Here is a 24,120-nt window from a genome sequence, read left to right as displayed (position 1 = left end):
TCCCTTCTCTGCTGCTACTGCTTGATGGAAGGGTCACTAATTGGGATGTACTTCCAGCCAAAAGGCAACACAGGCTTAACAGCAATTCACAGCAACCTGAAAATTCTGCCCAAAGCTTTCTAACCAGACCAGTTATTTAGAATTTTACTCCAAAAATTAGGGTTGCAATCCATAAAATTCCTCTGCAGTGCAAATTTTCACACCTTGAAAAGCCAGGCGAGCAGGAGGTCATATAAAACTGATTAATGGATAAAATCACAGTATCAAGATCTCTTCTGATGGTTGGGAATGTTACACACAGGGCTCTTATCATGGGCACAGGTCTGGGCATGAAAAATACAAAATTGAAAAGGATCTGCAATTACAGATCTGGAAGAAAGGCACAAGCTGGATTGGAAGTTTAAAAACTGTGCCTTAGGGGGAGTTGTTACCTAATGACAAAACAGGAAACAACATGAAATACAGAAGGGACATACATTAATTTCTCTGAATTATTGATGTTAGTGCTCTGTAAAACGGAGATCAAAACAGCAATTTTATTGTGTAAGAAAATCAATATTCATTTAAGGCTGTTTTAGTAAAAATATGTATTAAATTCCAACTAAAAGCTGAGAATCTGACCAACTTTTAGGCAACAGCCTTATTAATTTATCAAGTTAATGATGTAATCACAGATGCACATCCTTCCAAATACTTTTTTTTAATACTGTAGCTTGTCTGAGCTGTGCTAATAACAACTATCACAACAGTTGTGACTGAAACACACAGACATAAATGATCAGTTATTATAATTCTTTTTTGTATTTCTACATTACAAGTGATAAAACCGTTCTTGAAGAATTATTTTATTGCATTAAAGGATAAATTTATACAACAGTTGGATGCATTTTACACACCAGCAACCACTACAAGCTATAGTTAAACCTTTAAATGAATATAAGCACATTACTTGAATTGAAAACAAACCCACAGTAGATTTTCAAGACCAGAAATGGGGTTTGCAGCTATTTCTGGCTGAATCAGTCAGTCAGAATTTCCTACAAATCAGTAAATTCAACCCTTTCACGCGCTCATGATAAAAACCGGACATTCAATTAAAAAAATATGCTGGCCTCCTAAGCCAAGTGTATTCCAAGCTACTTTATGGACCAGAAAGGAGATTTTAGGGGACAGAAAGGAGGCTTTAGGGGACAGAAAGGAGGAGCTAGAAGGGCTGGAGGATGGTTTAAGGGTTGGCTGTGCATGGCAGGAACAGCACGAGCGCAGCCGATTTATGCGCTGCTAATTCCTCCCTTAGACGATCAGCCTTAGACCGGTCTGATTTCAGCAGGAAAATCTCTGCATGGAGATCAACACTGGGCTCAGGCATAAGATCCTAATTATTTGAAAGGCATTTGTTTTCATAGCTTTTTTTTTTTTTTTTTTTATGTGTCCAAGTCGATGGCATTTTAATGCCTTATTAAAAGGTTGTTTTACAGCAGCCCGTCTGTTCGCTCTCGGTGCCCATGGCTGTGCTTTGTGCCGCAGGATTTCACCTTCCATGCTGGCCAAAGAAATATTTTCCAAATTCCCTGTAAAAGTCGTGGATATTTCCTAAGACAAATAGTGGGAGGTTTTTACCTGCTCTAATTTGCCATTGATAGGGGAGATAGGATATGGATGTGTGTGTATGTCCCTCTGTTTATGGCCTGCTTGCAAAAAGGGTTTGTGTTCATTAAAGGATATTCTTGCTAGCTCGGGCCCAGTTTTATAGGGCTTTTTTAGTTACATAAACAAATGGAAATGTTTTCATTTCTGTTTTTTTTTTTTAATTCAGTTGAAATCACAGCAAGACAAAATATGCCAAGGCTCCCCCTACCATGTTTGCAGCCCAGACATTGCCATGTGGGGTCTCTAAATGCACAAGAAATTAAAAAATGAGGCAATTCAAACTTGGAATAAAATGGAATTGATGAGAAGTTTTTATATTCAATTACTTTGAAGGGCATGTAAGGTAAACAAACATTCAAAAGTGGAAAGGAAGATAAAAATATGTCTACCAGCATTCAGAAAATCCCAGTGAAATATTTCTTTTAAACATATGGTGAAGCCTTTGCTTTGTTGCAGTCAAATGGCAGAACCCCCACTGAGTTCAATGGGGCCAGAATTTGTACCCAGGTAGCTCCTTCCCATCCCTCACACACAAATACGGTGCTGAACACCAGCTTGGTTGGGGTTGGCATTAATTAATTAAAGTCCTTTACTTATCTGTCTCATTAGTCCTGATGAATGCATGGCATGGATCAGCAAAACTCTTCTAAGACAAAATATCATCTAAATTGCCTGGTTTCAGTTCTGGAGGGTTCTGTAGCAGCAAGCAATAATGAACAGACGAGGGAAGCAGCCAGACCTACAAAAGAAATAGTATTTTAAAAGGACTGTACGTAGGGAGAAAAAAGGGTTTGCCTTTGTACATAAAGAGCTCTATTCATTAAAAGAAGTTTTTACAAATGTGGTTATTTCAAATAGTCGAAAAGTGTGAAATACACTTAAAATGAGTAAAATTTGTGGGTTTTCCTATGGGTTAAATATGTGCCATACTAATAAAGCTCTCCTCACACCTCTTCCTACCTCAGAGTCTTTGGCCTCATTCTGCAAGATGTTTTGAATTGAGGGAGCTCAGCACTTCCCTGGAATGGACCATTAGCCCTGCAAGGCCCAGTTCTGTAAAGATTTAAAGGAATCCTGAAGAAATCCTGTGAGCTGGACACTCAGTGAGGCACAGAGCAGTGTCCATGACACACAAAAGTGAGCTCCTGGGGAGGAGCTACTCCGAGGAGCAGCTGCTACACTGAGCAGCTCAGTAAAGGAGAAATCAGAACAGAGACCGAGTCACCCAAATCAGAAACATCCAGCAACCTCAAACCTTCTTGCAGGCAGCCCCCAGCAGGTCAAATTTTAAAACAAAAATTGCCTGAATTCTGTGTAGGTGCTCAGACCTCGTGTTACTGCAGGGCCCAAGCACCTCTCAAGTACAAATATATATACATATATATATATATATACACACCTATATATGTGGGGTCACTGATTCAGAGACCCCAATATCAGGCACATGTCACACCTGAGTCTGCTATTTCATGACAATGTGCTGGTTTCTGCAGGACCATCTCCCACATCCAGTGCTCTCCTTCCCATTCCCGTTTTTAAAACCTAACTGGCACTTACACTGTATAAAACCCACATCAACAGCTTGTACATAAAAAAAACATCCCTGCCTCAGGTTTCATGAAATGTGCCCCTGTGATGCAGGTCAGCATTCCTGGATAACCCAGAGGAACCCAGCAGGACCATGGATTTACATGGGAGCTCATTCAACAGAGGTTTTATAAAGTGATGAAGATCTTGACAGGACTGATTTTCCAGTGTTTCACCCTTCCTACTGGTTGAAGAAAGCTTCCAACAGCTTTAAAATGAAACAAAGACGTTAAAATCCGATTATTTGTAAGTACGCAATTTCCAAGCTTTTTTCCTTGCAGTTTCCAGCCACACTGATGTGCAGAAGTTGAGATATCAGTGTTTAACGTAAATGTGTTCAAACCCCTTTCCCCTCAGTTCTGTAACTCTGGTATCTGTTGCTGCACATGTCAGTGAGACACCTGAAATGTAACATGACATCTCCAGGGGAGATTAGGTACAGAAAAATAAGACATTTTGGAAAGCACAGCTTAGATACGAAAATCTAAAAGCTGAATCTCTGCTGTAGCAAAATCCCCTCAAATTTTCACAGCACTTGGTTTAATGTAGCAATTATCAGTCCATTACTTAGTTCACATGCATTGACACCAGGAATCATATGATATTTTATATATGAACAGGGATAAAAACACATTTGTTTCTGCCACATGGTATTGTAACAGCCCTCCACCAAGGTACAGATTTCCTTTGCTTCATCCATCAGTAGAGATGGAGAATTTAATAGCAGAATAATCTTCCTTAACACAAAAAAATTAATAATTTCAATTTTGTGCTGTATATTTACGTCAGGAGAGACTAGTAGAGGATAGAGCCACATGTTTCCTCAACACAACCATGCTGTTTAACAAACAAAGTCCACAGCTGGAATCCCAGAACAGGAGCTGTTGTCTTCACCCACTGCTCCAAATTCCTGTCCCGAAGGGAAGACTTCCAGGAGAGCCACTTGGACAATCGGGCATCAGCTTTGTCAGGGGTTCCCAGGTGACCTTTTCCTGATGTTCTGTGATAGGCAGCGTTGGGGAGGAACCTCCAAGGTTGCTCTCTAGATGAAGCTGTGCCCGAGCCTGTCTCACACCACAGAATCCCAGTTCCTGCCTTCCACATCCTGCAGAGTCCCTGCAGCCTGCCAGGGTTTGGCCAACCCACACATCCCTCTCCAAAGGAACCACAGTGAAACCTTCTCTGGATTTAACCACTGTCAGATGTTCTTTGAGCAGAATATGTATTTCTCTCCTGAGAACAGGAACATTTTGTTGTAATAAGCCCCCCGTCCCCTCCAGTGCTTTGATTCCCTCTGGCAGTGCTGCCCCCAGGCTGGGAGCATTGGCATCTGTGTCCAGCCTGGAAGGTGTTTGGAACATGGGGAGGTGAAAATGGGAGCAGTTACAAGAGGTTTTGTTTAAAAACATTTTTGAAAACGTTAAATCACACTGTGCCAGCCAATGAAATGATTTCCTTCTCACCAAACTCACGCAGTGGTTTTACAATATTAACAAAGCCACAAAAAATTCGCCTGAAATAGCAGTAATCCTTGAAAAAAATCCTTAAAAAACCTTCACCTGAGTGGCACTGCTGGGGAGCTGCTCGGGATTGTCCTGCCTTCATTGTCCTTCTGTCTGTGAAACCATTCCCTGGCTGGCTGTGTACTCACAATTAACCACTTCTGCTTCCAACAATTCCCTTGCCCTTGGAACTGATGGCAGGCTGATGGCTTTCAGTGTACTACAGACCATTTGTAAATACATCAGTTCGCACCTCAGTGTTGTGCTTGGTACCAAGATACCATCTAGAGCTAATCTGATCCAGGCAGGCTGGAGCACAGCTCCTCCCCATCCTCAAAAGGCAGCAGGTGCTGGGCCAAACGTCATCTTTTAAAGTTGCAGTAGGTCTTGTCCTGCCCTGGAAGCTGTTCCCTCCCCTTTTTCTTGTAACTTGGCTCTGCAGGATCCACTCCAGCCACCATTTGACTTTAATCAGAACTGTGAGTGAGGTCCAAAAATTGTTGAAAGCTCATTTATCCATCCCAGTTCACTCCCTTGATGCCCAGTAGCACTTTTCTGACAGCGAGCTGCTGGGAATGGGTTGGTTTCCCTCAGAATCCATCTGTGGTACACCACTGTGTGCAGCCTGTGTGTTTATTGGATTCAGAGAACTGATTTTTGACTGGAAAAAACTTCTGGAAATCTAAACAGTGCCCTGGAACTGGGATTGTGGCACAGCTGTGGTAACTTTAGCCCTGTTCACACAAGTACCAGCAGCGATGGCACCTCTACCTTCAATAGAAGCTTGGAAGCTCTGTGGATGCTGGAGGTATTTCCTGGACCTTTAGGACTTGTATTGACCTCCAAGCTGTTGTATTTTCAAAGTTACAATTAGTTGTGAAAGCTGGAGCAAAGCCAGAGCAAGTATACCCACTACAGCATCATATGCTGCAGGGAAATCACCTGAAATCTCGCTGCAGCTCTGCCTTTAAAGGCATTTAGAATGTAAATTGCTTAGTGCCAGACAAAAACATCCCTCAGATCCAGCAGCAAAAGTTTCTGCAAATGCTTGGCACCACTTTAGCCTTTACTTTGGTGAAGATATGCCACAAGTAGCTGCTGCAGTAGTTGCCTGCTGCACTAGGAAAATCTCCTCACTCCAAATCAGTTATCTGCAAATTCTGTGCTTCATCTGAGCCACATAATTAAAGAAAGTTTCCAGGGATTTCATTTGTAAGACAATACTTCCAGCTTGTATCACTCTATTACCAGCCATAATGATCTCCAAATCCTTCCATAGCCTATCCATCACTTTAGTTACATTTCTTGCTCAGAGAGGATGACTTTTCTAAATTAATTTCCCCACCTTTGGAAAGCCCCATGTCTGCCAGCAGTCACTCTCCCTGCTTGAGCCCAATTTATTCTTTTTCAGCCCACCTTGTCCAATAACTCCAGTTTGAGAAAAGGGACTTTATTCCATTCCTTTCTCAATATACATTCAGAAAGTAAACTGACCAAATCTAGAGAAAAGCTATAAGCTTTATCCTTATTCCTCTGGAGCTCAGCACTTTCAGCTTCATGTCCTCACATTCCCTGAACTGATTGAAGAACATTCCCCAGACATTTCTGAGGCTCTGTCCTGGCCAGCCTCAGAACAGATTTTATGGCCAATTTTTTCATAAGTCGAATATTTAACTGAACTACTTCCTTTATTTTTTTCCCAGCTGCCAATTCTCCTTGTTTTACAAACGAAGATTATCACTTTTCCTAATTGTACAGTGAGGCCAGGGATCAGATTAGGATTGCCCCTTTTCATCATTCATTTTACAAACAGGACTTGAGTTACAGGATTTGGCTGCCAGGAGCTCCAGTTTCTGCCCACCTTTCCAGTCATTCATCAGGGCTGTGACTTGAAAGGACCAGATGTGCTCCTCCTGAAGCCCAGAGCTCAGATGGAGAGGGTTTGTTAGTTTGTAAGTTGATCTGAAATATCCCATCAGAATTATTCTTAAATTTCAGATTAGAAGTTTGTTTTTCCTCCTAATTTCTCATCTCACAGGGGTCACTGGCTGACAAGCATTTGTTACACTGTGGGCTTCAAATGCGATCCAAGATTCTTTGATTTGCTTCCAAAATGAGTATTTTAGCTTATATCTTCATCTGACCAAGACTTTCCTCCTTTCTGCAATTTTCTGGGAAGCTCTCTGGGTGATGGCAGTCAGACCTTGTTAGTTCAGCCTTGGGGGTCTGTATCCAGCCTTCCCACCTGGCCTGGGAATTCTCTAGATGTCCCCAGAACTTTCTTTCTTATCACAGGTCTCAGTCCTTCCAAAAACGGCTTCCAGATGTTGCAGATTCTTGTTGCAATTCCATCTGGCCACCTTTGATTTCTGAGTGAGTCCTGCAGAAAACAAGGGACTTGAGGAAAAAAAAAAAAGAGAGAAAAAAGAAGCAACAACTTTTCAGATACTGGTGTTTAAAAACACTGTCTGGATGTTCTGAATTAATATTGTGTTAGAAGAAGCCAAATGGCTGCATGCCAGGGCTCAACCCAAGGTGTATTTTTATGGCAAAGCTATAAACCCACAAAATAAGTGGTTTATAATGGAAATTCTGACACAGTTTTAATACCAAGAGCAGAAATGTACTGGTTGTGGCAAGTAAGTATTTGACAGCTGCAGTACTCACCTGTCAGCTGCAGTGCCTGAACAATCCATCCTGATGGGAGGATTCCTCCTTTATCTCATCCTGCTTCAGTCACATGGTTTGGGGGCAGATGGGTCCAGCCCTACTCAGCCGTTCATCCTGGAGCCTTTCAACCCCCTTTTTCTGGCTGATTACAGGGAAAAGCAACAACTGGGATTCCCAGAGTTCTGCAGTGTGCTGGAGTTCAGACTTTGCTCCAGGCAGAGCAGCCTTCAGAAGCTGAAAGATGGGAGGTTTTCTGTGCCACTGCTCCTTTTGAGTGGCACTTCCCACAGGGAGACAAAGTTAGGAAGAATTGTGGGACTGAGCTGTCAATCAAAACCAAAAACCATCCCTGGAAACTTGTTGATATCAGAATGAGCCCTGGAGAAAGAAGCAACCTGGAGCAATATTTAGGATACTCTATCAGTTTATACAGGCAGAAAGATCATTGATAAGCTGTCAGAGTGATAATAATAGAAAATATTTGCCACTATGAGAAAGGAGTAAAATGAATTTCGTAAGGCAGAAACATCACACAAATGAATACTATACCTAAGGCAGTTCAATTGGAGAAAAGACGAGGGACAGTTTTATTCCCACAGGAATGTTCTAACAGGTCACCTACACCAGCAGTCTCCCATCAATAAATCACTTACAACATATAAATATATATGTATGGGGAAAGCAGGAGGGAGAATTAGATATATCCAGCTGACAATATTCAATACAATGGTGTGTGCTGGCTCTAGATCTGATCTCTCTGTATGCCATGTAGGAAGCTGAGGTTTCCAAATATAATTAGGGAGGTTCTGGACGCTTTTGTCATCCCAAACATCTTGATTTGCAGTCATGTTCTTCAGGAAAACCCAGAAAGGAAGGAGTCAGCCTTTGATTGCCAGAATGGAAGCAGAGACCTGTGTACACACACTTACACACACACAGCTTGAACTTATTTCATACTTCACACAGCAGGCACAGAGAAAAGGCTGGGAGTCAAAGTGAAGGAAATCTAAACAGCTGACAAATAAACACAGGGTGATGGATTCAACTCCCCAAGTAGCATGAATGCCTTCTATGCTGTAAACTAGCTTCTGCCCCTCCTAATGCACAGATTAACTACAGCAGCAAAGAACAATGCAGAAGCTCTTTTAAATAGAATGAAGAGAAAATGAAAACCAAATCACACACGACTTAAAAATAATCTGTCTGGAGATGAACTAAAATATTTGTGAATATGAAGCAGAATTCATACCTTTACTTCCAGCATCTTCAATTAACACCCCTAGGAAATTTAACACAATTAAATTAAAGTTCTGGAGGGTGTGCTGGATCCAGGGAAGCAGAGCCTGGGGCACACTAACTGGCTGCAGTCTTTAGGAGAGTCTAAGAGCTTAAAGACATTTATACTTGCATCTTGAGGATATTATTCACAAATGTACACTGGCTTAGCTTGGTAGATTCTAAGGGCATTTATAGCATGCCTAGAAATTAAATCAAAGCTAAAAAAAGCCATTGTTGTGTGTGAAATCACAAGCAGGCTGCTGGTCTCAGATGGGAAATGCTCCATGGTTCCCCACAGAACTTCCTGGAAAAACCAAATGCTGCCGTGATGATTGAAGGCAGGACTGAAACACCACTCCAGGACAAAAACAAAACGTGGAACACAGGGCAAGAATGGGATGGAGATGGAGAGACAGCACACAAAGGAATCTTAACAAAGATATCCCGAGACACCTCAATAATTTGGCAATTTGAAGCTTTCAAAGGGCTGCAAATTCTGAAGAAAGTCAATGCTTGGACAAGTTTGTGCTTTCCACACTGGACACGAAGGAGGGTGAGCTAAACCCTGCCCAGACAGACAGACCAGGAACACCTCCGTGGTTCTGGGCTCTAGCGTTTGCCTTTGGAACTACAGCTGGAATGTGGCACTGAGATGGCCCGGCTCCTCCTTGGATAGGAGATCGTTGGAAGGTAACACAGCCCCTCCTTTTATCACTCACAGCCAATGTTGGTTTAAAACGCGGCACAAAGCACGTTACTGTTCCCTTGATGGATCTCTAATATCTGTGTATCTACACACCTCTAAGTTAATTACTTTAGTGGCTCTTTTATGATAAAAGGTGAATGAGGGTATTTTTAATATTTTGGTGACGGAGGTTACGTTAACAGAAACTTCTGTCACCAACACAAACACAGGATCCTGCCCTTATCCTGTGTCTTCTGAGCAAGTGGTGCCTTTTGTACTTCGGTTATTTCCTTCAGTAAAGTTTTTTGGGTGCCCAAAGTTAGAAATTAACACTAATTTTTAACCTGTAAAATCAGCTCTAATGCTCTGGTGAGCTGAGGAACAGCATCAATGTGTCTGGGACAAGAGCTGGAGAGTTTACTTCGATTTTTGTGGAGATCAGGCTTTGCTTTGTGATTAGTCTCATATATTTCTTGGTGATTACTTAGGTTAATTTTAAAATACAAATTATTTTTAGTTTAATCTCTGTTTGGATGCTATTGGAAAGGAACCCCAGGGTGGGTACAAGCCCAGCTGTGCCTTGCAAACGAGGAAAAGGAAGGGGATTGACAGCAGCTCTTGTTGCTCTCCAGCCCAGCTCTGCAGATCTCCAACAGCCACAGTGCTTTCCTTGGACCAGCTTCCCTCCTTTTATTAGCTCCTAGCTGCTTTTCTGGGGAAGAAAATCAATGGAAACTGGATTTCTCAAAATATTTGTTTTGGTGTAAAACAAAGATAGCCCAAGAAAAGTACTTCAGGCAGAAATCTCATGACTGAAAAATTAGACTGGTAAGATTTTAAGACCAAGTTAAAAGTTATAGGTTTTCTTGGGTTTACTTTCTTTGGAAGCAACAGAAACCTACAAACCCTTTTTTTGGTACAACAATGCTCAGGACCCTTGAGGGTCTCAGCATCACTTTCTGGCATGATTTAAATCACGAGATTTTTTGTAAATAATTTTAATTACTAGATTTAAATAATTTAGATTTCAAGACAGATACACAACTTCCACCACTGAGCTGTAAAAGTTTAACAACTCAGACCCCTACAGTCCAAGCAGCAGAAGAGCTCCAATATTCCCTCTATGGATGGGAGCAGGATACGGAAAGTTGGAAGGTCAATGGAAAAACTCTGTGCCATAGGAACTCCATTTTGTTCCATTTCGAAATCACATGGGGAAAATAAAGGGATGGAAGCCATGAGTACAAACACAACCCCAAGCAGGGGGAGTGCAGCAGTCAGGGAGCTGCTGCAGCTCCGGGGTTGTGGTGGGAATTTGGGAATTCTGCTTTGTCAGCCACTCACAGCACTGTGCAAACCCCATTTACCTGGGCACTGCACAGACAGCAGATCCAGGGCCTGTGAATGTGTCCCACAGAGTCTGGAGGGAGCAGAGAAGTCCTAAAGTCCCTGAGACAAAGCTGCATCTGTTCCTTAGCCGTGCCCAGACTCCGGGAAGGTGGGCTGTGTCCAGGGCTGGGCACACTGCATCGAGGCTGTGGCTGCACTGCCCGGCCCTGCCGTGGCTCTGCAGGACCAGCGTTTGCCCAAAATCCCAACCCAGCCTGGGGGGACGAGGCTATCCTGCCAAAGCCCGAAAATGAGGCTTTGTTGAGCCCCTTATTCCTCATCTGCAGCCGAGGGAAGAAACCCCAACATTCCCACGGCGAGCACTTGGCTTTCCCAAAACACAGGAGGTCCTTTGCCCGGAGCAGAGGACAAGCCCAGGAATAATTGTGAAAATAAATACTTCAAAACTTGGCTCTCTTTCTTCACCTCCACAAAAAGGAACAGTTAAATCTATAACCCGAAGTTTCAGACTAACTTTTATAAATTATTTCTCCTCTGCAAGAGTTAAGCAGCATTTCTTTGATCTTTTTCTATGAAATATTTCAATTTTCAGGGTAATCACGGTCAATGTCCACTCTCATTTTAAAGTATAATTTGTGGCTTCAGTATTTACAATGTTATTTTGATGAAACACAAAAAATATAATTCATTCAATATTGTTTATGTCTGGTTTGAAGTCCCAGATGTTACAAATTGAAGTTCAGATATTATGATTTTTCACATCTTTTGGAATTTTAAACTGTGCCTATGTGGGACAAAATTTTTGCCTTCCCAAGGCTCCTTCCCTGACTGACCTCCCATTGATTTCAGCGTGATTTGGCTTCTACCTGACAGTAGAAGACAGAAAGTGGCTAAAAGTAAATTCTGTGTCATATTAAGGATTATTTTGCTTCCCAAGTAACATTATCCTGGAAGTCTATACAGTATAAATCTCTATAGCAAAATTTATATATTAATTATTTCCATACAAAAAGAAACTGATTTTTCCTATCAGTGTAATACATTATTGTACCACATACACGGGGCTGTCTGAAAAGGTGAAACGTGGGGTACAAGGTGGGAGAGAACACTTAGAGTTGAGATTAATGGAAAATAAAGAGCTGGAGGATGTTCATGGACTCTAACATGAAACACAGTAACAATTTAGACAAGGATCAATAAAATAAAAGTTTATATTGACAGAAATATTCCCTAATATAACACATGCCATTTTACATGTAGTAATAATTAAAAAAAGAAAAAAAGGATTGGCTCAACTCTGTAAATAATGGGAGCACCTACAACATTTTCATATTTTCCTGTCTTACTTGTGATTTTGTAAGATTGGATAAATTGTACTAGCTTTAATTTCCTTAGGAAGAGCATCTCAGTTTGAAAGGATAAGCTCTGCAACACCCCTCATGCAAACAAGGACTGGCCAAGGAGAGAGCAGTGTCTTTTCTGGGAATGACTTCACTGCATCCCTTCCAAAATAAAACTGGTATGAGAGAATAGAGAATTCCTTCAGGTACAAGCCAGTGTTTTATTTGTAGCAGCATTCATCTCATCCATTTTGAACAGACAGAAATGCAGAAGGACATCTCCAGAGCCCAGAAAGGAGAACACCTCTTTGTCACCAGAGAATGAATTTTCCCAAGAGGCACCAACAGAATTCGAAATAGGTGGCAAAGATAAAGCCAATTAAATGCTTATAAAAAATAGCCCCATCCACTATCTCTACTCCTTCCCAACAGCCCATCTGGAATTTATTGTTAGGATGCTCACTTCTCCTCACAGGTTCAACGCTCCCCATTTCACACCATGCAAGGACTGAAAGCTCTCCGAGTCCGGGGCCGGAGCAGCCGGAGCCCGGCGGATTTCCCAGGGATGCACTAATGTGTCAGACTTGTAAAATAGCTCTTAGTGCTGCAGCTCCATTTAGAGAAGGACGGAAACTCACTTTAAATACTTAAGGCTTTAATATCTAGTCCATTACTCTGCAGAAAGGTCTTGTAAAGAGTCAATTATGGGATACTTCTGATTTGATCCACATGCAAGGGAAATCCGCTCCTTTGCCTTTAAACCTCGGGACTAAGTGTCCTGTTTAAATAATTAGTGACACTTTTTCTTTGATCAAATTGATTCACATTGTTATTCTTTTATGTTAATTTAAAGCTTAATCCATGTAAAATCCAAGACAGATCTTAATCCATCATTCAGAGGGCTTTTACAAAAAGGCACCGTCATGAGATTGTCCAGAGAACACGACAGGTTAAAGACAGTAGTGCACCAAATTGAAGTAAAATGGTAAAATGCCCTTTTTTTTGGCCTTCTAAAAACCTGTGAATGACCAACCCAGTTAACAGTGGTAGCAGGGTAACAATTTGGAAATAATTGTGAGTGGAGACACAAAACTGGCAGCTGCTCTAGCACAAACCCCATTCTCCAGCATGTTTAATAATGAAGCCAAAATCTGGGCGTTTCCTGCTATTAAAAATGTGTTAATAATGGAAAATATTTTAAAATAAACTGCAGTTACTTTTACTTATATTCTTGTTTTCTCCTCAAAGCTTAGTTGCCCAGGTTACAGGGAAGTTACCAGCAACAAAGTTGGAATGGTTTTCAGACAGAGCTTGTTAAGGTGCTCAGTCAGTCGAGTATGTAGGAGAAAAACACCCTCAATATTTATAATTTCACGTCCATTTTTTGGTAAGATTTTTATAATCTACTAATGAGAGGCTGATAATAGTCACCTCTATAAGTGTATAAATATTTAAGTTTTTTCCATGCCCATAAATTCAAGAGGCCTTGACAGCTCTTGATTTGCTGTACGCATTCAAATAATTAAATTCAGAATCTCTAAGCTGAGGTAAAAATTAATTACAATCTTACTGGAAAGTGACCTGATAATTGCTAGATATCAGTTATATTCTAACCATAACATTTCACATGTTTGTGTGTTTTCTGATAATAATTAAAAAGTTGTGTTTCTAGACAGCAGCACTGCTGCAAAATGACAGATGAGGCACGAGAACTACTTTGCTAAAATACTGCTGGATGTGTCTTCAAAAGACTCCACAGAGGAATTAAACCCTCCAAGTGTCTCCCTAATTATTACTGCAACACTGCAAAGGAAATAACAGAAAATATGCCACAATAATAACAACAACAACAAATCAAGGCAAACTAGATGACTGTTTTGTTTATCTCCATGACAAATCCACAAGCAAAATTATTTTCTAGTGACTAATCGAAGGTAATTGCTGCAAAATTCCCACTTGGGAATGAACAGCTGGGTCTGGAGGACCTCTGCTGTCCAGGGACTGTACAGCCACACATTCCTAACACCAGCTCTGCTCAGCAGCCACGGGGAACAACCTTCCCTTGTCTTCAGCAATTCCTCTGCCTGTACAATCACTGGGAATTTGTAAAAATTAGTTCATTTAGCATAATAAACTCAGTACTTCTGTAAAAGAGTGGCTCAGCCATCTATCATTTATAAAGTTAGAGACTCTGAGAACTGCCATAGGACTATTTTGCTTCACCTGCTTAAATCTGTACACTGGCGATGAAACTTAGGGATTTGTGGATATTTTCCTTTCCCAATTTCAAATAGAGTGAAAAGAAATTTGCAGATGACATGGGGGACACCAAAGCACCGAAGATCCAGCAGATCCAGTGTGGTCACACCAGACACAGCAGCTCCAGCCTGGTGAGCTGCACACTGGTGAATCCAGCTGGAGAGAGAACCTTCACAGAGTTCCTTCTGCACAGGAGCAATCTCCATCTTCTGGGAGAAATCAAAATACACAAGAGCTGGAGACAGTGGGACAAGCCCCAAGGCAACTCAAATGGCACAAAACCATTGGGATCCATCCCCCACTGACTGTCACAGACACAAATCCCTCTTATGTACAAGAGAAATAGAAAAGTTATGGCTACAAATGTCAGTAAGGAAAAGAACGCCTTGCTATTAAAGCAAGGAGGCATTTTAGGGTGCATGAGAAAGGTAAGCACTTTATTCTGCCCTTTAAGCTTTGGAGAGATTCCCCTGTGTGTAACATGTGAGCCCTGGGCATGCAGAGTTCATACACAATCAACAGACTTATAAAAGCAGCTGGGGTATAGTCTAATCTTGGTTAAGCTACTAATTTTCCTTTATTAAGGAATAGATTTTATTTTTCAGGAAAAGCTGGCCAGCAGAATGCTGCCCCAGCACTACTGAATGCCACGTGAAGGGAGGCTGCCAAGGCACTGCTCCGTCCCCTCCCTCGGTGTCCTGCCCTTGACAAGTATTCTCCTTTTAGAGGTATTAAATCTTGGCAACATCCACTGCAGTTCCCACTTAAGCTGAAGTAAGTACATGTACAGAAGGGCTCTGTCAACATATCTGAGTGGAAAGATGTTTGGATTAACTAAGAAAACCTATTTCAAATCTCAGATAATAAAATGTCCTCCTAAATCCTAATTGCAACTTTCATCTTGTGTCTTAGGCCCTGGCAGCAGCTGATGTGCCGATACAGATCAAGTGTTTAGTTTGATAAATGCGGCTTACGAGGGTCTTGGTATTGCTGACTGACAGAGTAGCTGAATAGGATCCAGGCTTCTAAAGGTGATTATCTGCCTAAAGAAGGAAGAAGATGAGCACAGGACAACCTTGTTTGTCATTTTGTGCACTTAATCAGACAAAGCTCATAATGCTAAGAGCTTCTCTATACTATCAAAAATAAAACAAAAGCAGCTTTCAAATAAATTACACTACCATTTTACAGAGGGGAAATCCATAAGCATGCATTGGAGAATTATCTTTTAGTTGCTGTTTTCCAGCAGAAGAACTTGTAACTGGAACATTAAATCATATTCCCAGAGACTTTTCCTTACACTGCTGAGGCTGGAGTTGGTTGCAGCCAAATCTCACTATACAGGACACACAAAGCAGCTTTTTTGTTTTAAACAATATATCCTCGTAGAGTCATTAGATAGATAACAAGATCTGTTCCTTTAGGTTAAATTGCTATCTAAAAGAAACAGAAATATAATGTTCTTTCCAGGAAAATACCCACCCACTAATACCCCTTTTTCTGTACTGAGATAACACCAGGGGTATGTGGTCATTGCTTTAGCTTTGAGTCTGTACAAAAAAATAATAATAATAAATGCAAGAATAAAGCAATTCTAGTGTAATCTGGCAGAGTTGTGCATTTCTCACTTATGGATTTCATTTACACAGCATTATGTTTAAAGAAGGTCATTGAGAAGTGTCCTGTTACACCTTCCTTTCAGTTTGTTTTATATGACAAAGAAAAGAACAATTCATTTTCATGAAGGTCTCTTGATTTCAAAAGGGAAAATCTGAGAAGGGGAAAAAAGAAGATTTATTCCTGGTTCTGCTTTAAGGTTAATACAAAATCCACAGCTCTGTAACCAATTTCTATATGGTAAATACCTTCACATTTCTCTAACAAAACAAAGTAAACTTAAACTAGATTTAGTTAAATACTACTATAAATACAAATGCAGTATTAAAAGCAGACATATTCAAACTACAGACAAATAAACAGCATTTTCAGTGTGGAGCTCTCCACCATTTAAATGACATAACAAAACCTCCAGGCTGAAGAAGCAATAAAGGTGCCTAAGGAACACAACTTTAATATTAGTGTTTAAAAAAATAGGAATCAAAATGTCAATTGAACTGCACTTAATCGAGAAAAATATTGCACCTTTAGAATTGCCAATAACTTGTTATTAGCAGCTGATGGCAATTAATGTTATTCTCATTTTTATCACAATCTAACAGCAATTGAATTCCTATTTCATATTGAAATATGAAGTCTGCACTTGTATACAGCAAATATCTATAATTATAAATATACTTTGTACAGCAAATATTTAAGCAGCCCAAATTCTGAAGTGAAGGGCATTTGCTATAAAGGATGTGAGCAGGCTCAGTGACAGGAGCACTCACACAGTGCCAGAACCAGCGCTGACACCAAGAATTGCACTTTTTGGTCAATGACTGATAGCAAAATAAACATATTTCAGTTCACAGTCACAACATTTTACAACGAATTATTTCCAATATCACTTATTCCTAATCATTTCATAGCTGAAAGGTTTTGATTATCAACCCTGTCACTCCAAACAATTTCCAAGTGTCCTGTAATCACACCTAATTCTACATCTAAATCATTAGAAGGATAAAGTTGTTATACTTGTAATGGTATTTGTCCTACTTTGAACATTACCAAACTGTTTTCTCTAATCCTTTAGGAAACACCATAATGAGGCTCATCTAATGGCTTCTACTAGTCAGGGAGGCAAACTCAAAGATTTAGCTCCTCAGTCTGTCTCTAAATCTTCTAAGTGAAAGATGATTTACAGTTAAGCTATGAAAAATGTGACCACTCTCAAGTCTGGAAAGTCTCAATCTGATTGCAGCAAACTTCAATCCCGAGGAGAGATTGTCTCTCCCTCACTGGAGACTGCCTGACTTAGGGAATCAGCAGCTGGTGTGAAACATTCATTAACTTATAAAAGCTTTATAGACTTGTCTGAGCTTCTATTAGGGAAAAAATTGTCAGATTTTGCACTGAAAACACAGATCTGAAAGGTTAAGTTTATAGCTTCTGTGTTGGAGACTTAAACTAATGATTTTCTGTCCCACTTTCAAAAATGTTATAAAATCAAATAAAACTGAAATAGTTATTGTGAGAAAAAACAGAGTCATCTCAATACATTAGGACAAACATTTACAGAAATTCAAAGAGAAAGTGGGGTGGTTCTTGTTATGATGAAGCCAAATCCCCATCCTTTTGGAACTGAATCCAAAGGGTCTGAAGAACAAAAGGATAGGGCTGACCTTACAGAAGCCATAAAACATTGATAAAGACAAGACTACATTTTGTTTAGGACTTAAAGCAAAGATTTAATAAATAATTTCACAGTGAGCAAATCAGGAGGTGAGAAGGGGAATGGGATTTATGCAATTCAATTAAAATATAAATTTATTTGTACCAAGCTTTTGAAGGTTCATGTTTGTCTTTTGCCTCGTCAGAGACCCACTCTCCATCCCACCCACTCCAAGCTCCATCCCCTGTTAACTGAGGCTCTACTCAGCATTCCCAAATCGGCTGGAACTTGCAGTGCAGCTCTGCCCAGTTAAAACAGCACCAGCTGATCCAAATTAATAAAACTCAAGTCTCCAATAAACCAGTAGAAACTGTTTTGTTAAACTGAAATTTTCATTTCATAATTAACCCCTGTGCAGGACAAAAAAGACAAAACTGAACCTGCAGCCATCTCAAAGGACCAGAACTGAAGAGCTGAATTTAGTGTATCAAGGCAAATGCTGACATATATATGTATGTAAAGAAATGGATTTCAAAAATCTGATAAATATATAAAAGCTTTTAAGTAAAACAGCCTAGGGAATATGCAAATGAAATCTCTGAAAGCAAATTTGGGGTTGATCCTAAAAACCACTCCTAATTAGAGTCAAAGAGGACTATTTCCTTGCAAAAATATTCTTCTGTCTTAAAGTTCTGTACACTGAGCAGGAATTTTATTACCAGTTTGATGGCCCAACAATAATCACCTCGGTATATGAGCAACTCTGCTCAGGCTGACACCACTGTGCAGAATTTAAGCCTCTGCTCCCCTCCTTCTACAGAAAAAAGAAATGGCTGGAAAGAAAAGCAGCACCTCAGAAAAGAAACTTTCAAATGGTTTAGAATAGAGGTGAATGCACATCCAATGTATTTATTTGTAAAACTACTTGGAACAGCCCCAAGTTCCTCATATGGAAATGAAAATTAAAGCAAAGATGAAAGCATATAAGTTTAGTGCCCATTTTGCCTTCCTCCTAAGAACATATTCCAACAGAAATCTGGGAAAGGAACTGTTTTGATGGCCCGTTCAAAGGGCCAAGCATTGTGCAGTGCTGAGAGCGTTTCAGTTTGAACAGCAGTATAAGCACACCTGCTGAAACATTATTCTTCAGTTAATGTTTACTTGGGGAATAAGAGTTTGGGGTTGCAGTTTCTTGCTATGACAACACCGCAGAGGTAATTTGAAAAGGTTATTTCAGTAGTTCCCTTTCAAGGACCAGCATTTGACTGTGGAGCTGCTCTGGGCTTTTGTCTGTTCTGCTGTGCTGATCCAAAGGAGCTGTTATTTGCAACTGGCTATTCAGAGAAGCTGTGAGAAGCTTAGTTTAACTAAAGATCAAATGAAAGCATCTCCTGTGGCACTGGGTGTGACCCAAAATTGGCAGCTCTTCACTATTATGTATCATTGCTTTGCACATTGATGGAATAAATTCTGTAGGAAAGCTTGTATCAGCACAGAAAAGCCCCTCCAGTGCTCAGGGTGTTCTAAAGCCCTGGGTTTATTCCTCTGAATGCAGCACTGACAGTCCCAGCCCAGGCTGATGTGTGACTCAGGCAGAGGAAAATGAACACCTCAAACAGCCCAGGGAAGCTGTGAATTGCTTATTTGTTCTGAAGAACATATTCAAAGTGTGTTTTGAACTCCCCTGTTCTCTGAATGGTGACCAGGAAGAACACGAGAAAGGGGAGAAAGAGCAAACAAATCCCATTTTCTGACTTACAGCTCCATTGTCCTCAACGGCGCTTTTTCCCCCACCTTTGCATTGGGAATAACTCCAGATTTAAGGGGAAGTTCCTTTATGCCATGGAAAGGTTTGATCCAATTCTCATCACAGCATTGTCAGTCTATCCACAGCACACATCAACGAGAAATTTGTATTTACTTTATAAATATTTCTATAGTATTTCAGATTTTTAGGGGGAAAAAAAATTCTGATAAAAGATAGACACGGTACTATTGTTCTCAGTAGCAGCTCCAGTGAAAATTAATGTAAAACTACTGTCAAATAACACATGCAGAAGCTGCCTATATGTTTGTCAGATTCATTTTTTCATCTCCTACCTCTGATAATACAAATTATTCACACAATCTTCAGAGAGAGAAAGGCAAACAATATAAAATACTCACTCACAAGCAGCTTATATTTTGTATTATGGTGCCACTTACAAATATTTGTCTATTGTACAAAATTTTAGAGGATTCTGTCCAAACATATCTGGCAAATCACCTGCTTATATTTAAAGTTACAGTGTTAATCTTACTAATGCTTAATATTCTCTGTTCTGGCTTTATACATAGAATATCAGTGATTTGGAGTTAAGTAAATAATTGTATTTCTGCAGGCAAAGAGTGAAAATCTCTGAACTCTGGCACCCCAGAATGCTCTGTAATACCAAAGAGAAAAATCACTCCTATTTGAAAAATAATTTTAAAAATATATATTTCCCAGTTGCAAACGAAAAAAATCAATTTTTTTTCAACAGCATGATCAACTTTTATGTTAATAATTGGCTAGAAGTTCATTTAGACATTGGGGCTGGGTGGAAATAACACCAGTGTTCTGCTGCCACCTGCAGCTGAACCAAGAGGCCTCGTTTCTTCAGCAGCAACCCAAGTGTGCCTGAAGTTATATACTATACTCAACCATGAATATTATATATCCAGGGTTATTATCCCCAAATCCGGATGAGTTTTATTATCTTGCATTAGTGAAGAGAAAACTGGTGAGAAATTCAGAAGGCTGATGCAGATACTTGAGTAATTCAGGAGAATAAATTTATTAAAGCATTGAAGAGTATGAATATGCATCTCTTAAGCATGGAATATTCAATACTTGCAGAAAATATTTCAACCTGGTCTTTATTTAATATTTAAAGTATTTTAACATGCTGTAAGGCCTCCTTTTGGTCTTCCCATATGGAAATCAGGAGCAAATAAAAGCAAATACAAGAATTTTTTGCTCTTCTGTGTGGGCAATGATAAAAAAGGTAACACAAAAACTGAATTGTTTCTTCAGAGCAAGCTATTAAGAAAAAAAGGGTAAAGAAATAAACCTCAAGTAATCATGCTGTGTTTTAAACCTGTGAATGTTCAAAAATCAATGTATTCACTACTTGTTATTCTCATAATTTCTACAAGCTTTGGATCTGTTTAAACTTTCATTAATAAAACACTCCAAATACTTCTAGAGCCATCACAAACACACTTGTCACAACTCCTTGTGCTTTCCTTGTCACCACAATCTATACAAATAGTTTCCTGAGATTACAGGTCATTCCTCCAGGAATGAGGCAGCAGCAAAGATCTATTACAGCCTCCAACCACATCCTGATCCCTTTCTCTGGGTATGTTATTTCTAAATATTTATTAACATCCAGAAGTCACCCAAGACTTGAATCACACAGCCACAGAAATTAAATGAACAACCTCCCACTGATCTTTCAGCATTGTGGAAAATGCTCCTAATTTATCTGTAATCTTTAAAATAAACAAAGCCATTGCCAAGAGAGGCTTGGAAAGCTGGAGATTAAACCAGAAACTTTCTGTAACAGATCTCCAGCTTTGAATGGCCTAAATTCTTACAGAATTTATATAGAATTATTATAGAATGGAAGTCACTTAAATACACATATCCACGTCTTAATGCATGTGTGTATACCTACAAGTGTTTGTGTGCACCCATATTCATCTATTTTTAAGATAAAAGATATAAAGGTATTGCCTAAAGCAATGCAGATCCAAGGTATGAATGGCCAAAAAAATTAAATAGGTCATATCCTGCATAACTTATCACATGCTGTTTCTAGAAGGTCTAGATGTCAGCTAAACAGACATCAATATTAAACCAGAGGAGTAGCTAAGAAATGGAAATAAAGCATTATCTTTTGAAAAAATATTTTATCTCAGTAGCATGAGTTTGAGCATCAGAAATGTGCCCAGCCACCCAACCAAGTGACAGGTGGTGTCAGTGCATGGAAGCCCTGGATCCTGTGAGGCCCAAAAAAGGAGCAGGGATTGCTCCGTGTTTCCCAGTCCGGGTGTCCCATTTGACAGGCTGGAACAGCACTGCCTGTCCCAGTGCTGGCTGCCTCCTTCCACCCAGTGTCAGAGCTGCTCTCTGCACCCTCCTGCCTCTGCTCTTCTCTCGTAAAATGGAGTGAGCCCCTCGTGGCATTTTCATTTCCTCAGAGCCCAGGAAGGGAGGCTGCCGTGTTGGCAGTGACTGGCAGGGCCTGGGTCTCTGCCGTCATTGCCATGTCAGTCCCTGAGAACCACCCTGGCACAGGTTTACAGTGATCAAAGTCAGCTGATAGCAGTATCTTAGCACAGCTTTGACACCAGCGAAACGAGATTCGTGTTCTATATTCCCAAATGTGGGAATTACAGTGGATCACGGGGAGCTCTGATGGGTTTGAGAACACAGTGCTCTAACAACAAAACCATCAGGCAATGTTTGCTTATTAAGCTCCAGGAGGATGCCATGGCTGGTCCTGGCACTCTCTCCGAAAGCTGTTCCTATTGATTTTGCAGCTTTCCATTTTATGAAATAATACATCTCCTCTCAGAGTGTGTGTGTGAAACTCATCACTTCTGCTAATGTCATCAGCCATGAATTATTGCTGTGCTACATCGAGACTTCTTTTAGAGTTTTTTTTGGCACTTCATGTGCTCACTTCCACTTTCTGTCTGAAGCATTGCAAGACCATTAACTAAATCTGGAATGCAATTGGAGAACACACAGGCTGACAGAAGGATCTGAACCTTAGATTCCAGAGAGAAAAATAACTTATCAGGCAGATATCCTTATTGCTTGAAATATCTGGCATGGTGTTCCCTGGGAAACCACTCTGGCTGAACGCCACAGCAACTCACATGAACTCATGCTGGGTTTACTGCAAATTCTTGATAGCAAAAAAATGCACACGTCTGGTAACAATCATAGCTGGGCATTATACCATCCTGTAATGCAATTCTGTGCACCCAGAGAGGTTCAAACTATCCTGACCCTTCTTATCCATGGCTGAGGAGGAATTTACCCAGGTACACTGCAAGAGCAATAAAGCTTTTCCCTCCGTAAGTGAGTTTCATGTTCTGAGTCATGCCCACACGCTGGCAGAGTGGATCTGAGCATTCTTATCCTGACACACACAGAAAATACCCCAGGGATGCAGAATGACTGTGCAACTCCTCCTTTCTCTTGGTTATTTCTTTGTATTTCTTCACATGGAACCTCTCCAATGAGTGACCTGCTAAACAGGTCACAAAAGAGCTGCCAGCGCCAGTTTTTCCAGATCAGGTGAATACCTGGAGAGCTGGATGTGACTCTTTATCCCAGCTGAGAAGTGCAAAGCACACTCACATCAGAGGCAGCACTACCTGGGCCGTTCATTAGGAGGTGCAGAGCTGTCAGACTGCCCAGCTCTCTCTGGGGATGGATCTAAACATAAGACCAAATGAATTATCCAGCAGAACATTGCCAAGCTGAACTTTTTTTGATGGAAAAACAGGAAAAAATGTTAGAACTCCGGGAAACATGAAAAAGAAATTAGAAAAAGAGCAAGGAAAAAAGAGCCTGAGCTCTCTCTGCTCTGTCTTGTAGCAGCTACTGGCACTTCCTGGATGGTCACTTCATGAACTAATTGGTTCATCAAAAATGTTCTGTGCCTGGACAAGTTTTGCTTTTGTACTTATCTAATTCCTTCATCCTTTTACTGGCTTTAATGCAATTCAGTGCTGACTCAGTTCACGAAGGAGAGATGCAGAGTTTTCGTTTGGATAGGAATTAAGAGGCTCTCCAGTAGCAGCAAGTTTTTCCTTCCTGCACAAAGTGTTTTTTCCCTTTAGCACGCCATCCTTCCATTGTGCCCCTAATCAAATAAACTGATGAAAGTAAACATCTGTAATTCAGGAGGCGTTTGATCACTGCATTTGAAGCCAGGGGCTCTTTTACAAGTGAGCTGCCCTCTCCCAGGGTGGGACACGTGATTACCCAAGTCCTGTTGTTACAACAGACATGCTTAAACCACCTATTGTGTGTTCTCTCCATAATTCTATTTGTGGTTTTGTTCTGTCCTGGCTCCTGCTCTGTGAGCTCCTGCCTCCCCTAATCCTCTTTAAATGAATGAGACACAGTTCTGAGGCCCAGAGATCTTGTTATCAACAATTACCAATTTCTGCCTTTTTGCAACACTTAAGGAATCAAAGGTACAAAGAGGATATTAAAGATCTTTCAAATACATGAATCAATAAGCCATATTGGATTAAAAGAATTTATCAGCAACCCTTTCATAAATCTGGAAGCATTAAAACTAAGAAATATTACAGTGACCCCAGGTTAAGTACAATAAGGAACAGAGCTGATGAAACATGGCTAATGATTGTATTTGAAATACATACACACAGGGGGCTGGAAAGGCAGTGGAGGTTGGCCCCCTCCCTCTTAATCTTGCCCCACACCATTATTTTCATTGTGCTGGTACAACATGAACG

At 40.5% G+C, this 24,120-nt stretch overlaps 1 protein-coding gene across 1 annotated transcript in view; it reads right to left on the bottom strand.

Moving 5' to 3' along the window:
• Positions 1–2,296: 2,296 nt before the first annotated feature.
• Positions 2,297–24,120, bottom strand: part of BRIP1 (BRCA1 interacting DNA helicase 1) — a gene marked incomplete at its 3' end in the record, with an annotated part of 91,489 nt that continues 69,665 nt past the window's right edge. The window contains exon 24 of the mRNA XM_082294900.1: positions 2,297–2,389. Within this exon, the coding sequence (XP_082151026.1) occupies positions 2,297–2,389 (93 nt within the window). The remainder of the gene's footprint in view (positions 2,390–24,120) is intronic.

This window comes from Coloeus monedula (assembly GCF_965178545.1).
Source record: "Coloeus monedula genome assembly, chromosome: 20".
Taxonomy (NCBI): Eukaryota; Metazoa; Chordata; class Aves; order Passeriformes; family Corvidae; genus Coloeus; species Coloeus monedula.
Note: the sequence above shows the minus strand (reverse complement) of the source record. Positions and strands in the feature narration are given on the sequence as shown.